The sequence below is a fragment of the Anoplophora glabripennis genome, unplaced genomic scaffold (genome assembly GCF_000390285.2).
Source record: "Anoplophora glabripennis isolate ALB-LARVAE unplaced genomic scaffold, Agla_2.0 scaffold272, whole genome shotgun sequence".
Taxonomy (NCBI): domain Eukaryota; kingdom Metazoa; phylum Arthropoda; class Insecta; order Coleoptera; family Cerambycidae; genus Anoplophora; species Anoplophora glabripennis.
This window is the reverse complement of record NW_019416854.1, coordinates 501,985-519,344: the sequence shown is the minus strand read 5'-3', so window position 1 is coordinate 519,344 and position 17,360 is coordinate 501,985. Positions and strand designations below refer to the sequence as shown.

The following is a 17,360-nucleotide window of genomic DNA, read 5'->3' as shown; positions in this document are numbered from 1 at the left end:
AATGGTTGTTAATGTTTTTGTTGTTCTTTCTATTTGTCACATGTTTAATTTGAATTGTATGTAAATAAAGGTTAGGTGTATTTACTCTGCTTTTGTTTTATATAATTAAACCATCCATCCCCTCTACAAAGTTAGTAGCCCGTGCCTTCCGGTCAATTAAAAAAATAGATACACACAACGTAGGTAGTCCTTATGACGATCACATATTTTTGGCCACAACTACGTTTATTTATTTTTTTGTCGAACTAAGGTTGTTATACTACAGACATAAAGTAATGACTGCAAACATGTTTTGTGAGGGAGCATCAAGCAGGAACCAGGGGCACGGTAACTGATTTGTTTTTTGTTTCAGATGCATTAATAGGTATAAAAACGTCCTTGAAGATAAGGGAGTAAACGCTAATCACCATTTGAGTATTGCAACTACTGTTAAATTTACAAAAAATACCACCTGGAAACAAAAAAGATGGTGATATATGAAAAAAATTGTAAGAACGTTTTTTTCCTGTGGCGCATAAACGGGAAGTTCATAACAGTCAAAAATACGGTTTTGCTAATAAAAAAAACGAACTCCAATCGAAAAAAGTTAAATGAGATAGTTGTAGCTATTAAAAAAAACCTATCGATTCGTATGTTTGATTGGACTAATAAGAATAATTGGAATAAGCAAAGTTGTTGGTCACTGTTGTGCAGGACAATAAATTTACCCACATTGTGAGTCCTTACCATTTTTTGGTGAAGTAGTATTTCAATATCTGCAATATAATTGAGATATGAATTTTTCAAAATTAAAGCTACCCATAAAAGCAGTACAACTGAGAACATTAAAAATATACGACTAAGCCAATTCCACCAATAGTATTTAAATAATTTTATAATCGTTTTCATCACTAACAATTTTTAAGGAGCCTATATTCAATAGTCTATAATGAAATGAAACATAAATAACGCCTCATATTTTATTTGACATCAGTCACCTTTTCACTGGAACATAATCTGTATATGCATGGAAGATAATGCGTTTAAAATAGATGACAGAGACATTTTTTTAGTTTGGTCGCTCGCATTAGTATCCGCTTAATGACTGTTCTGCATCAAGCGGCAGTTTACTTTCTAGCGTTAATTGCAATATTATGGTTCAGTTCGTCAGTTGCTCTATTTGTTCATTAGATAGGAAGCGATAGCACTCTTTTAGGAGAGCTGCCTGGCGTCAGTTCACAATTATTATGGTAATGTAGATATGACCTGAAGCAGTACAAATTCATATTTCCTTAATAATTGTCCACAATTATCATGTTTGCAAAAATGTAGTATTATACTTATCGCAAGAATGTGTAAATATTAACTAATAATAATAGATCAGCCTGTATCTAAATCGAGGATCTAACTGCCATATAGAGAATGGCGATGGAAATAATAAAAAAGAATAAGTCATGCCAATTGATTCAAGCATATACGATTAATGTTGAATCTGTTTTGTTTTTTTTGGATTTGCCTTGTTTTAAACTTAAGGAATTAGAGAAACTAGTAAATTGGATAAACTCCTGTGCCACAAGGATCAATTCAAAAGTTGTTTCTAAAAAATTGCTATCCGGATTTGTTTTTCATGAAATTGCAATGTTTCAATGATTTGCCTGCAATAGATAAATGAAATTATAACATTTTTCGACAATATTATACCCTTATATGTTTGATATTTTACCATTTTTATATCATAGGAATCCTGGTGGTGATAGTAAATCTTTGATATTTAGCGATAGAAAAACAGCATAGATGTTTGCCATTTTTCTATTGTAATAAAAACTCACTCCGTTATCCTTTTATTACAGCGTATGAAAAACGTGATAACAAGCTACACAATAAAGCTGAATAATTAGATTATCTTTATAGACACTAATCTGATTTTTCCACTTTTACGGCGATGTATGAAATACATCTCATTTCCTCTTTTATATGGGACACTTCCGCGTTTACATCTTTGGATGAACCCAATATGCAGGTATCTTTACATATTAAAACCAGGACACAATGCACATGTTTCATGTAACAATTACAAAAAAAAAATGAATTTAAACAGTTCTACAGGCTTCGACTGACTTCTTCACTGCTATCTTTGTCTATAAAAGTGTATGTCCCTTATTAGTAATACTCTAGTCGAATTAGATCGTAAAACCTGAAAAATTTAAAAAAATATTAATGGACATTTTATTGTATTTTATGTCTGGGAAGAATGTGTAGAAAATCTATGTCTTAGAAAAACTCTGCACCTACATACAAAGTTTAAGCAAAACACTTCACCAAATTTGAGTAGCAAATTTTACGTCACAAATAACAAAACGTTTTCCATGAATGTGTATACAAAAACGTTTTGGTTTTAGCCCAGTCGGATTAATTTTGAAAAACATTTTGATTTTCGAAATTCTTTAATATTTTGGACTGGGATAGAGATGAAGAAGAATAAAAAATGAAAGTTTTCTCCAACAAAAAAGATACTTTGTACTTTTTCTTCCGAGCTATGGTTTGGCCGGACAAAATTCAATAAACCAGGTATGGATTTGCGTGCGCGCGAGCTCGGCCAGCCGCGTGGAACCTATTTTTTGAAGCCCGGCGCTCTACATTATAAACTATTGCACAGTTATAGGATATTAAATTAATAATTGTGATTGCCCATTTTCAAGTAGGAAGTCTAAACTTTTCAATGGTATGGGTAATTTTTTTTTCAAATAAAAGGTCGAATAAAAAATTATACAGGGTGTCCCGAAATTTATGCAACAAAATTTGGTCACAGATTCTTAAGACAAATTTAAGGGACCCGTATTTTTGCCAAGTGGCCCCCTCTTTCGGAGATACAGCCCCCTGAAGTCCGCCCCTAAGAATAATCTTTTTTTTTATATCTCAGAACCCTGTTGTACGAGGATCACTAAATTTTATACACAAGAGTTTTATGACATGTGGAATCTGATGGTGCTACGTTTTTTGGCGGGGAATTCCTTAAGGAGGTTCGATACCGAAAAAAAAAAATGGTAAGAAAGTTTTAAAAATCATTGAAATCTGTTAATAAATATGCCAACTACCTCGTGTAAAAATATCAGATCGATTGCCCATACGTATAGTTTTTTTGAAAAATGATATTAAAAATTATGCTCTTTTACACAGGCTCTTATGGGAGTTGGGGCAAACACTTTAATCAAACGTGAATATTGCTCTTAAAAATGGTTAGGATCGGAAAAATAAAATTGTAATTAAAGAATTAAATATTACTAAACATTTTAAAACAATAAAAATATGCACTTACAATGTAATTATTGAGATAATGGAATGAATATATACCGTTTTGACAAATTTGAACAAACATCTGATCCAATGAAAGGAAATATGGCAACACTATATGCTGTATTTAACTCTTCGACTGACGTGCTATATTTGAATAACTCGATTATAAACTATAAAATTATTGCAGTCGAAAACATATGTAGTAATAATTAATATTAAATAATTTTTTCGTGATCTAATGCAATATAATAGCAATTTGAAACAAAAATTGAAAGGATCTCTTTGCAAAACGAACAGTATAGATGTTCCGTCATAATCTTCAATTTGGTAAGGGGACGTCTCACATCATACACTGAGCTTCTTGACAGTTATCATATGGATTCTCGGTTTGGACATTTTACTTTTTTCTCATCAATTCACATTCTGCTTCATAAGAATTTTGTATTGCTTTTCAGTTGTATCTTGGATGTTCATTCATGTTTACGGAATACGCGCAAAGCACAGTTGACAGTAATGACAGTTGACCCAACTTTTACCACCACGCCAGGGCAATGTTTCCAGATTTCATCCATCATTTTACAAGCTCTTAAATGAATAAATAGACACTTTTATTCAAAAAAAAAGTTAATTGCCGTGCATTAAACACGAAAAATATATGCAAGCTAATATATGTTGTATAAATTTCATTCGTATATATTATATTTAGTTCGCTCAAATTAGTTTATGTAAGGTTGGTACTACAACGAAATAACCGTGCATAAGCATAGGCTTCCCTCCCGCACCGCCTGCCCCGCAAGAGATGTATCGAACCTCCTTAAGACAATTTTTCCTGGGCCCCCTTGTCTTTGGAGGAAAAATTTGGTCGCATATTTAAATTTCTTAAAAATTATCAGTCCACTAGAAAGCCATTAAATTTAGAAACTTTTTTACTCTTTATACTTTTTTCGTAAAACGCAATGTTTTCGAGAATGTCAAAATGTGATCGAATGCTTATCGTGATTTGCCATTTTCCTCAAAAACATTGCGTTTTACGAAACAAATATCAAGAGATAAAAAAGGTGTTTAAATTCATGGCTTTCCTACTAAATAATTATTTAAAAAAAAAATCAAATTTGCGACCAAATTTTTCGGTTCCAAAGACAAAGGGGCCCACGGAAAAGTGTCTTAAGGGTGTTTCTCGCCAAAAAGCGTAGCACTGTGAGATTCCACATGTCATAAAGCCCCTGTGTACCAAATTTAGTGATTCTCGTACAACATGGTTTTGAGATATAAAAAAGACTTCTTAGGGGCAGATTTCAGGGGGTTGTAACTCCGAAAGAGGGGGCTAGTTGGTAAAAAGAAAAAATACGGGTCCCCTAAATTTTTCTTACGAATCTATGATCAAATTTTGTTGCATGAATTTTGGGACACCCTGTATAATATATTCGAATCGAAAATAGAGCGTTGCAATGACAAATATACTTAAACATAAGGATAGTTCGAAAAATTTTTGCAACATCGGGAATTGTTATTTAGGTGACCTGTTTCACAAATAAAATTTCCGGGTAATGGATTTGATCTAATTACGAAATACGACCCTTGTAGTTAATTTGAAAATTTTAAGAATCTTGAGTTTACGGCAAAATATATATATTAGCATCTGGAACTTTATTAAAACTAAACAAATTTGATTGAGACTTTTCTTAAAATGTTGAGGGAATTACGCAGATTATGAATCACTAAGCACAAATTCATTTGGTTACGAACGTTTTTCACTTTTAATGATTTTTTGTATACCTATCATAAGAAAATAGCATATTTTCTGGTTCCCAGTGTAAATATCTTTTGATCATTGAAATATAAAATTTGATACTATTACAATATGAAGACGAATATTTATGAATATTTTGAAAATTTTTTAAAATTTTTTAATTTTATTTTACTTTTTTATATTTTGCATTGAATTTCTACACATTAATGTATTCAATATTTGAGTGAAATTTGACAATTCTTACGTTTGAAGATTGAATTTATTCGCTTGTTTGCCCGCGGAAGATGACTTCATGGCTTTAATAATTTTTTCCCGACAAACCATAGTTCAGACGAAAAGAGTGCAAAGGATCTTTTTTCTTGGAAAAAACCTCTTCTACAAGGCAGTATTTTTAATTTTTCTGTATCTTGATCCTTGTCCAAAATATTAAAGAATTTCGAAAATCAAATATTTTTCAAAATTTTTTGGACGAATAGACCAGTGAACTTTTTCTTATATGAATCTACATACTTTGAAGAACTTATGAAGAACTTATAAGGAAAAAAATTAACGCTGTTTCCAGATCAAATTTTTAAAATCAAGTTGTGATCTGACAAATGATTTATATGAAATTACAAAACATTTGGAAAAAATTAGCCATATTGCTAATTACTTGTGCTTTTGATGCCAAATTACTTCCATCGACTAGGCTATTTTGAGATAATTTAAGCTAGACTCACCATTATAATAAAACACAAAGGATTTATAAACATTTGTTACTACAGAGCCTTCGTAAATAATTAAAATCCACGTAACCAGTAATTTTGTTTGGAACAGTTGTTACTTCCTTTGCGTTGGCAATAAAATTTCGGTAAAATTAAAACAATTACAATAAAATACAACATTCTGTTTCACCAGATGTGATTGGTGTAAATGTTCACGAGATTCTATTCAACTATTCAGCGGTTTGTCATGGTTCATTGTAATCGAACTATCAATATTAGTGACGCCAGATTTAAGGAATTTCATTACTAGTACCAGCCCTGTAATGTTGGTTGTCTAAGCTTGGTGGTTACTTGTAAACAGTTATGAAAGTTCTGCACAATATCTTTAGAATATAACATTTTTTAGATAAATAACAAAATGTGACACCATATACGTACAACTAATTATTGCTAAAGCTGCCCTGGTGTAATAATATAATAATAGTTCAGGTAATCACGTCATGAAGCAAATAGGGTATTATTTATATGGTTTTTCCTCCTTTCCTTTTACGACCTGAATTAAACCATATCTGTTCATTTTGAACTCCTTGTATCTCAACATGTTTTTTATACTGCTTCAAGTTACTACTTCATAAAAATGCAGACAGCATTCGTATGTAAGACTCCATATCTGTTTTGCGCGAACTGTCTCAATTTATTTTTTTGCAAGGAGCCTTAAAGAGAATTGTCAAAGTAGTTCAGTTCCTTTGAAATGTTGATATATTATCTGAAGCGCCAGGCTGAAACTAATGGTGAAGCTAATTTAGCAAGTTTAATATTCCTTATGTCACGTAATAATAAACATGGAACGAAAAGCAGTGTAATACTGAAGAAGAGCCTTGATTTTTTTGTGATTTATGTTGACTGGAGATAGGAAAAAATTATATTTTGTTTCAATGTAAAATTCTTAGTGTACTCCTAACTTATTACAATTTGTCCCGACTCATATAACATGTCACGAATTTTATTTTTTATTTCGAGTTCTTGCTTTCATAAGTTTTTATTATAGTTATGACGAATTTAAAGAGATCCATTTCTCTACTATACAGTTAAAGCCCCAAAAAAATTGTTATTTGGAAAATAAAAGTTAAATATATTTTGTTTACAGTTTTCTCGCGAGAACAAAAAAATTTAATAAAAAATCAAAAGTTTGAAACGGTCCTTCTAATTAGACAAATCTTTTTACTTAAAATACGAATAATTTATTCTGTCACCTCGTGAATTTTAGGATTAAAACCCGAATATATTATATTGAAACTGGTTGCTTCCTAAGCTTAAAATATATGATATAAAAATAAATAAACACAAAGTGGAAAAGAAACAGATCCATAAGTTCTGCCCAAGCAAATTATCCGAAACTGAATTCTACCCTTTATTTCTTCTAAGCAGTAAGAAAACCACGTAAACAGTGAGAACAACGCGACTGGTATATCTCAAACTAAAATTAGCTCGGGAAATGGAGATCGATTGGTTCGTTCAACAAGTACATCTCGAATCGGGAGATAGGAAATTTCAAATGGGATTCTGCTGTTAAGTAAGGAAAAATCAGAATAGGAAGGAAGTTGTATATTACGGAGAGAATTCAATGAGGCAAATAATCTACAATTGTTTAAGTGGAATAAATGTAAAATAGATGAGCATTGATTAATAATAATTATTATATTTCAGTCTCATTCTTAGATACGTGTACTTGTTTGTTTGAATTAGTACAAAAAACGATTAAATTTCGTCGCTAAGGGGTCCTACATCCCGTACCCCTCCATTCTTCTCTGCTGATATTATTTTTGCATATTAAATGGTGAAAGGTTGATATGCTCATTTTTTAAAAGATACGTCCTTCAAACTTACTAGCAAAAAGTAACGGTGCTAATATAGAGTCGGTTTAAACCATAAAATATAATGCAAAATATATAGAAATATACGCAAAATGCTAATTAAAAATGTATAATTTCAAAACACGATCTCGTTTAAAGAAGAATATTGCCTGACATAACTTGTTTTTGTCACGCATCAAATTAAAAATATATTGGAGCATGATTTGATATTGTAGTTCAAAATGTGATTTTCTTTGAAGGTGTTATATTTTGTACATTTATTGCCAATTAACATTAAAATAGCTATAAATTTAATTTTTAAAAGCAGCTTACTTATGATACTTATGATAAAGCAAATCTTAAATACAGAACCATATTAATTAATATACAGGGTGTCCGGTAAGTACCTCCTAATCTCTCGGGAGTGTATAGGGGAGGTCAAAATAAAACTAGTCCTTCCTATAATTTTTTTTCCTAATGTGCCCCCTAACGGAGTTATGGGGGGTCAAAGGGGTACCTAGAAATTAACGTTTAGGGTTATAACTTTGAAACCACCCTGTATATTTTAATAAAATTTTCGTACGTTGTATTACACATGGAGCTCTACGATTTGATGCTAAAATCAACTTTTTGCTATTATCAGGTGTCCAGAAACGGACTGGCCCTATCACAATTTTTCTCAAAATTTTGACAGAAGTAATTTTATCAAACTGAAAATATTATTATTAGATACTCTGAAGGTTTTTCTTTAAAAATGGTACTCTTTATTTATTTCGAAAAAATGAACGGTTTGCGAGATAAATCGGTTTTGAAAAAAATTGGTAACAAATACAACAACAATTAAAATTTATTTTTTTTACATATTATTTCATGCATTTAATTTCTTTAACTTTATCAAGTCCAGAAATCTTTGAACGGGTTGGCTATACTTTATGAGCAAGTAGTGACCAATTAAAAATAACATTTGAAAAATAACTTACTTACAAGACATGCAACAAAGAACATTCAACAATGAACAAAGGTACCTAAATGTTACTTCGGTAGATGTTCAAAATGAGCACCCCGTACTTCAATGCACTTTCTAATCCTACGAATGTTTTCCCGGTGCACTTGAAATAATATTCCGTGATTATTGCGGAGATGGTCACAGTTCTGTGTTAGCCTCAGCAGAAGTTCCTCTCTACTATTTACGGGTGTTGAATAAACGTTATTTTTTAAATGACCCCACAGAAAAAAGTCTAATGGGTTTAGGTCGGGCGACCTAGGTGGCCATAATACAGGTCCGCCTCGACCTATCCATCGATCACCAAAAACATTCGTCAGATGTTGACGTACTAAACGATCAAAGTGGGGTGGTGCACCGTCATGCATGTACCACATTTCAGTTCTTATTTGAAGGGGCACTTCTTCTAACAAAATATTTAGATTTTCCTCTAAAAATTGCAAATAAAGAGCACCATTAAGTCTTTGCTCCAGAATAAATGGACCAATCAAATGATTCCCGATAATGCCAGCCCACACATTCACCATAAACCTTTGTTGGTAGCGAGTTTGAACTAAAGCGTGAGGGTTTTCTTCATCCCAGACATGTAGATTATGCGAATTAATTATGCCGTCTCTTGTAAAACCTGCTTCATCGGTGAACAAAATAGATGTACCAAAATTATGATTCCGAATATGATGCTGTAAAAACCAATTGGCGTATTGAAGTCTTTTTGGATAATCATCTGGAGACATAGCATGTACTTTTTGGATGTGGTACGGGTAAAGCAATTGTTCTTTCAGAGTTTCATGTACAGCCCATTTTGTAACATTGTTTTGCGCCGCAAGCTTCCTTATGCTATTTGAAGGATTATTAGCAACGTCTTCCAATATTTGTTCCTCTACATGAGGGTCTCGTACTCTCCTCGGGGCTCCTGCTCCACCACGGCGTGGCAAAAAGCTTCCTAAATAAAGGATTCGGAAGAAATTAGTTTCACTAACGTTTTTCACTATTTTTTTTTACCTGTTTCTCTTAAACTACGATCAACTCTTTCAAAAGTTTTTGGACTCGGCAAATGTCGACCCGGAAACCTTTCCTCATAAAGTCTTCTTGCCTCCACGGAGTTGCATAATGCTTCCCCATAAATTAGGTGCATATCAGCATATTCTGCACAGGAATATTCTTCCATTTTTAAATGTTATTTCTAACGGCTTAAAACGAATACCACAATAAAATTGAATTTTTATTCTGTCACGCGCCTTTGACAAGTACTTTAAAATCAACAGGGTCTAACAACGAAAACAATAGAAAAGAACTCCATGGAGACAAGAGCAATAATAATTTGTAGATGTATTTTGGTCATAGATGTTGATTTTACAAGAAACGGCATTATTCATTCCCTTAATTCACCACCAGTAAATGTTTATGGTGAATCTGTAGGCTGGCACTAGCGGGAATGATTTTATTGTAAAAAAATAAATTTTAATTGTTGTTGTATTTGTTACCAATTTTTTTCAAAACCGATTTATCTCGCAAACCGTTCATTTTTTCGAAATAAATAAAGAGTACCATTTTTAAAGAAAAACCTTCAGAGTATCTAATAATAATATTTTCAGTTTGATAAAATTACTTCTGTCAAAATTTTGAGAAAAATTGTGATAGGGCCAGTCCGTTTCTGGACACCTGATAATAGCAAAAAGTTGATTTTAGCATCAAATCGTAGAGCTCCATGTGTAATACAACGTACGAAAATTTTATTAAAATATACAGGGTGGTTTCAAAGTTATAACCCTAAACGTTAATTTCTAGGTACCCCTTTGACCCCCCATAACTCCGTTAGGGGGCACATTAGGAAAAAAAATTATAGGAAGGACTAGTTTTATTTTGACCTCCCCTATACACTCCCGAGAGATTAGGAGGTACTTACCGGACACCCTGTATATATGGTGGCTAATTTTCGTATTAGTTTATAAATAAAATGATTGTTTATTCGAAACAAAAATAGAAAATATGTTTACAACATTACTTAATTGTTACGTATATTTTTTTCCTAAGTATAATTTGAATGTAAGATTTTATTTTATTTTTGATGTTTATTTTGTTTGTAGATAGAGAATAAAGATTATAATATTTGATTCTACCCCAAGTTCGTTTGCACTGCGTTCAAAAAACATTACGAAAAATTTAAAAATCATATTTTTTATGAAAAAAAGTTTATATGTTATATAGAATTTATTTGTTATTTGCCAATACCAAAATCTCATTCCCATAGTACCTACACACGGGGTGTCTGTTTTTTTTAAATGCGGATATGGAAGACCCTGTATAAAGCCGATAATCCAGTATATTGAGCCATTTTAGAATAGAGTTTGTAACAAAGGATGGTCTTCATGCAAGAGGATCACGCGAAATTTCCAACCCCTCCATCCTGTTAATAATTTTCTCTAATTCATCTTCAAGATGTGTACAAAAATAAAAGTTAAATCTCTCATATCACAGTGAGGTCAAGACATACATTTTTTTCTATCTGTCAATCTATCTTACATTCTCAAGCAATATTCATCATCATATACAACTCGAACTAGATAAAGTAAATATGTAATTTTTATCGGAAGAAATATTGCGCAATCTGATAGTGGAATAGTTGATTCATATGTAGCTTCTGACTTGTTAAGAAACGCAATAATTAGGTGCCATATATTTTAAGGTGCGCTCTATAATTGCAACTATGCAATCCTTTTTAATGCAACCATTAGCTTATCGAGGGTGTCAAACTTATAAAACTTACTTATTGTCTGCATTAATAATGCTGATCACATGCTCTGATGTTGGTACATGCCACTGATACCTTTGGTACTGAATATTACTTCAGTACTTAATGTCAGCAATATATTACTAATTTATTTATTTAGAAGTTTCCAACATGCAAAGTGGCCCACTAAGATAAGGTACACCCAAGTATTTTTTTATTAATTACTTATTTTATTTGTGCAGTTTTATAATAGAAATGTAGGGCGAAACAATATTTTGGGTCAAGGCGACGCATTTTGATTCGTTAGAACAACATAATTCTGTGGGTCAAATAAAAAAAGAAACGCTTTTGTTGACATTTTTGTTCAAAGCTGATACAACCCAAGAGATCTTTCAAATATCAGTTTTTTTGCAACACTTCAAACATTTATTGATATAGTAATTGCTACTTTTAAAATATATTTTGTTGTAGTTGTTAAAAAATTCTTTATTGCTATTTTTCTATCAAGTTCATTCTGATGTATTTTTTTTCCTTGTGAATAATGAATTATTTTTAGAAAAATGTATTTACAAAAAAAAAATTGAAAGTTTAGAAATTCTTCCTTATCTATTTTTCTCGAAAATGATACTGCTACTGTGCGGTTATAAAACGAGAAATTTTATTTGATATGTTGAAGTCGTAAAATTTAAGAAGAGATAGGTAACTTCTAAGGTGCGTTGGCTGGCCTACCTGGATGTTAGATCACATGGTTTTATTTACTTTTAAGTGATATACATCTCTGTCAAATATCAATATTATTAGGATAAGGATTTTTAAATTAAGAATAAAAACAATAACTATTTTTTTTAAATTTAACATCCTTCTCGTATCTTACCCCCGCCTTCGTGAGTTAAGCGAAAATTTTGTTTCAATCCTATTTTGACCTACAACCTGGTAAATTTCTGTACGCTCTGGACACTCTGTATATTTTATACATGAGATACATACAATATTGTTAGTACTACTTTAGTAGATGTTGTAAATTAATTTTATAATGAAATTTTCAATTAAATAAGTACCAGATATTTATATCAAATTTAAGACAAGATTATAAACCATCTACATTAAAGTCATTCTTTAATAATTGAATTATATTTATTTGATACAATTCAAAGACCGTGATGAACTAATACATAAGTACTTGATTGTTCGCAGTAGAGTGAAAAAATTTTGTGTACCTACTCTATAAGAAAAACATTGCTTCCAAAAATTGAAAAATGATAATTCAGATAACTCCATAAATTTTATTTAATGATATAATTTGACCAGTTTTGGTATAGAAATGTACGCATTTTAACGTTTCATTGCAAGCATCAGATTCATTGGTTTTCAAAGTAGAATACCGAATGCGAAATTCTATTTGCACGAAATCGGTTCGGAACATTTAATTCTATTATGTAGCAGTTTGTGTGGAAAAACGTAACTAAAAACAGTCCCTCTTGTTTATGGAGAATAAAGACAAAATTAGGATAATGAATTCTCCTGACTGGAGCTTAAGATATCAAGTTATTTGGGCTTTGTATACCCACACGAGATCCAAATTACTTTTTAAAATAAATCATTCTACTTGCTTTAGCATACTAAAGTTCTTAAAGAATCAATTGTCTCTCTGTTCTGTATATGATAATATAATTATAATAAATATGTATACATGAACTGAAATGAAATAAATGAAACTGAAATATAACTGAAAGATGTATTATATTTACTTCAGAGTTCAAAATTCAGAAAAATAGTGTAACAACAACACTGATAGAACAAAATAAGAAGAAACATTGTTTAATCTTGCTTTTTATGACACAGGATGTTCAAAATTAATAAGAAATATAATTTATTCCTCCTAATTGTAAAAAAAAAACAGTAGACGGCAATCATTTAGGTAAATAATATTTTTTCATTTATAGATAATGTTATTAATCATTACATCAATTATCCCTACAAATTTATTATTATAACATTTTTAGGTCGGGTAGGTACTTTAAGTCTCGGTTAAAGCTTGATTAATCAGGCGATTAGACTGTGCATATAGGGTGATTAATTAGCAATGGAGAAATCGAAAGCTGAAGATACTAGCTGAAATGGTGACCATTGGCGCAAACATGCCTTATCCGAAAGTTGATAGTTTCGGAAATACAGGGGTATTGAAAGTTAAAATTTTAAATCGTTTTTTTTGCGATTATTCTAAAAATATGTAGGTTAGGAACTTGAAAATTTATCAAACGACGAGTAAGATGCTTGTTGCAATTTCAGCGTTGCTCATAGAGGGCGCCACTTACGACCAATTTTACCGAAAATTTAGTTAATAACTTTTTATCCTGTGTGTTTAACATGAAACTTGATTCAAAACCTGAAAGAGCAATCATTTTTCCATTAATTATGTACTCTTGTTTCATTTCGGTATCTCGATCATAAAAAGCGAAATAACCTAAGTGTTTCTTCATGTTATTACAACAATTAACAATAAAACAAATGAAATAATGATTTAAAGTAATTGTTCGAAGAATCCACCATTGACCCTGATACACTTTACACAACGTTTTCTGAGAGATCTTCGTTGGCAGCGATTTGTATTCTTTACCACAACTCTCCACGCGAATCAATAGCTTCTTTGTAAACTATATCTTTCATTCAAGACCAAATAGAAGAGTCAAGAGGATTCAGGACTTCTTGGTGGCCAAGCAAAAATACTTCCACAACTTGAAGAAGTTCCACTTTATTTAAGAAGAGACATGTGGTTCATGCACGACGGAACTCCACCTCATTTTTCTCGCATGGAAAAAAACAGCCAGAGGAACACAATTACTTTCTTGCATTTTTACCAAATTCAGATAGAACCGTTTATTAAATAATTGATAATAAACAAACGTACCATAGCAACCAGTAGGTATAACAAAACCTACCACGTTTCATTGAGTACTAGTAAGAAATATCAAGTCGTGTGAATATTTTTTTATTAAATTCCAATAATTCTGACTCCGCAAATATGATTGTGATATGATTATGGATAAAACGGTGTATTGCATTCGTGTTTTACCTAATTACCTTTTATCCCCTTAAGAATATTAAACATTCTTGCGTGGATAAAATTCTACTTAAAATACTTATACAATAAATAACTATTAAATTTTAAAATGTCAATATATGTTTAAAACAGTTGTCACACAGCAATATTTTCCTAGGCAGCTTCGTTAACATAGAGGTTTTCCATATTACAAAAAAAAACATAATAGATACACATAAATAATAATGAAAAATAGAAAAACAAGGCAAAAACAAGTAAAAATATGTTTTATTTGATAACAATTTTGATTTTTCTACAACAAAATTTACTGCATTAAAAATATTACAAATAATTTCATTCGATATATAGGTACTTATTATAAAAGTTTTATATGAAAGAAAATCAAAATTACTAAATGCAGAGTATTATAAACTACTTTAAAAATAAAATTAAGTTGCCATTTTACTTTTACTTTAAACTGAAACGCAGCGTATAATCTAAGGGTTAGTTCTAACCGAAAAAGCAGTCCTTAAAAAAAAGTTAGTTCTAAAAGTTAAAAAGGGCAGTTGCAAAATTTGATTATTAGAAGTGGACCTCCTTTCTTATTTGTTTGTATAAAAAAATGCGTGTCTAATGTTTTTTCTAAGTCTTTCGATAGAATGTACATAATTATTTACGGTTTGATTTTTTTACGTAACCCATTTATTATAATAAATATTTCTTCAAAAAAATGGTATTTTTATTTACAACACACATGCAATATGCAAATTCTAATTGATGGGGCTTTATGTTGGAAAAAAGTTATTTGCACAAATCGAATTTTTCGGGCGCTTTCTTTGAGTTAGCATAGGGTGATTGATTTTGGGTAGTTCTTAAAGTTCCTTAGATTATCCCCTACTGAAACGGGACTGAACAGAACTGAAACTAAAAATATTTATTATAAAAACACATGCTAATTTTAAGATAATATAGTTTTTCAAAAAAAAACTTAATTTCTTTAGATTAAATTTTATATAATTTCTCCTTACGAATTTACTAGGGGAATGTGTTTTCTAAATATATTTGCATATTATTAATTAATAACCCATTTAGTATTTATTTATGAAGAGTACTTATATCAAAAAACAAACAACTGTTTAAAGTGTTCTTAGCAAGTTGAATTTAAAAGAAAAGATAAACTTCCTCCCGTACCAAATTTCATTCAAGAATGCTAAAAATGAGTTATTGTAAAGAGAGCAATTCTTTTTTTAGAGGGGCGAAATTGGGGTAAGATAACTTGACTAAATCGATTTATTTTCACTCAAGGAAGCTACTTTTAAAGTAAAACCCATTCTCTACAGGACACGCTATATTTCAAATGAAAAACTATTTGCTCACAGTAGAAATAGACATTTTCTCTAGTTCGGTGTGAATTTTTCAGCTGTAACCTTATTTATCAATTGCAGGATCGGCAACGGAGAGCGTTCTGCAGAAGTTCCGGAAAACTTTCTCGCTGCGTTTCCAGAAAAAGGGCAGCAAGGAGAGCTGCAACTCGGATACTGGCGAGACTCTCTCGGAACTACTAGGAGAGCCCTCGGAGGAAGAATCGTCGCCCCGTCACGTGCCGTCTGCCGCCTCGTCCACGTGTCAGATCGATTCGAAAGATGAACACTCCGAACAAAAATACAAGTAAGTGCCAACTGCTTATATTTCTCTATGTCTAGATAGTTTATGTTCGGGACGTACCATGCTTACCTGTGCTCTTGTGGCAAACATCGTACTAGAACCGGCTTATGTAACCGCAAAAGTATGTTTTTCATTGCTTCTGTGTGGCACGCCCTACTTTTGCATAGGTGCTTGAGTGAATAAAAAAACAATCTGAACTGGATAAGAAAAGGAATGTCTCATAAACATGTGTTGAAAAAAGAAGGAACATGGAAACATGGGACAGTTTTACCTCCTTCCCTAAAAATTCGGTAAAATAGTAATTCTTTTAAAAAAGTACGTACTCATTTACTAAATATATTAGAAAAGGAAGCCAAAAATTATTATAGTACAATTTCTCACTAACACAATGATGTAATGTTTAATGAACATGTTTTCAATACGCGTACGTGGCAAAAAATTTAGCAGCATGCTATTGTCAGACAAAATATCCGCCCTCATTTAAAAACATAGGTATTCCGCTCGCGTTTTCTTCGTTTAGATGTAAAAATATTGGTTTTTATTTCACGAACCCAGGATCGACCCATGCATTGTTCTTGTATTAATACTCAATATTCTGGCAACTCAACGCATGTTTAGATTAAAGCTAACACAGCACTGGAGTTCCTAAGAGAATTTTGTGACGATCGCATTATTAGTCGAGGCCATAGAGCACGTCGAGGCTTATGGCCTCAAAGATCTCTGGACTTAACTCCCTAGAGTATTATCTTTTTGGAACATTAAAAAATTCCATATATGTAAACCGTTTACACACAGTGGGTGAACTAAAGGACGCTGTAACAAATAAATTAGCTAATATTACAGAAAATGAGTTACATAATGTATTTGACAGTTTAACAAGACGAGTAAATCTATGTAAGGTATTCAGAACAAGGTAAACATTTTGAACATTCATTATAAATAAATTGTGGTTAAAAATATTAAATATTTTTACTCTTCATTTCAATGTTTGAATAGTTATAGTCTGTTTAGAAATGAAAGAGAGTAATAAAAGGTTATTATGTATGCAAATCGTAAATAAATGTAGTACTGGTGCTTATATTCAATATTTTTATATTTTGTATTATCGGTATAGGATAGGTGTACTTTTAAAAAAACTTTGTGCGGTCGGACTGTACTAAATTGTAGCAGGTAGCTAAAATTTAATCCCCGACAATCCGTCTTTGTCTATGCCGCTTCAATTTCTCGGTCCATTTCTCTTATAAGTAAACAATATAAAAACAGCATTTCAAAACATGAGACTACTTTAAGCTTCATAACCGGGTTAAAAGGGTTTTTAGTAATTCAAATAAAATTATTCAA

At 31.4% G+C, this 17,360-nt stretch overlaps 1 protein-coding gene across 1 annotated transcript in view; it reads left to right on the top strand.

Annotated features, from left to right (window-relative positions):
- LOC108906105 (spermatogenesis-associated protein 13) overlaps positions 1–17,360 on the top strand; it is a 191,513-nt gene that overhangs the window by 104,960 nt on the left and 69,193 nt on the right. Inside the window, exon 5 of the mRNA XM_018709264.1 lies at positions 15,800–16,022. Within this exon, the coding sequence (XP_018564780.1) occupies positions 15,800–16,022 (223 nt within the window). The remainder of the gene's footprint in view (positions 1–15,799; positions 16,023–17,360) is intronic.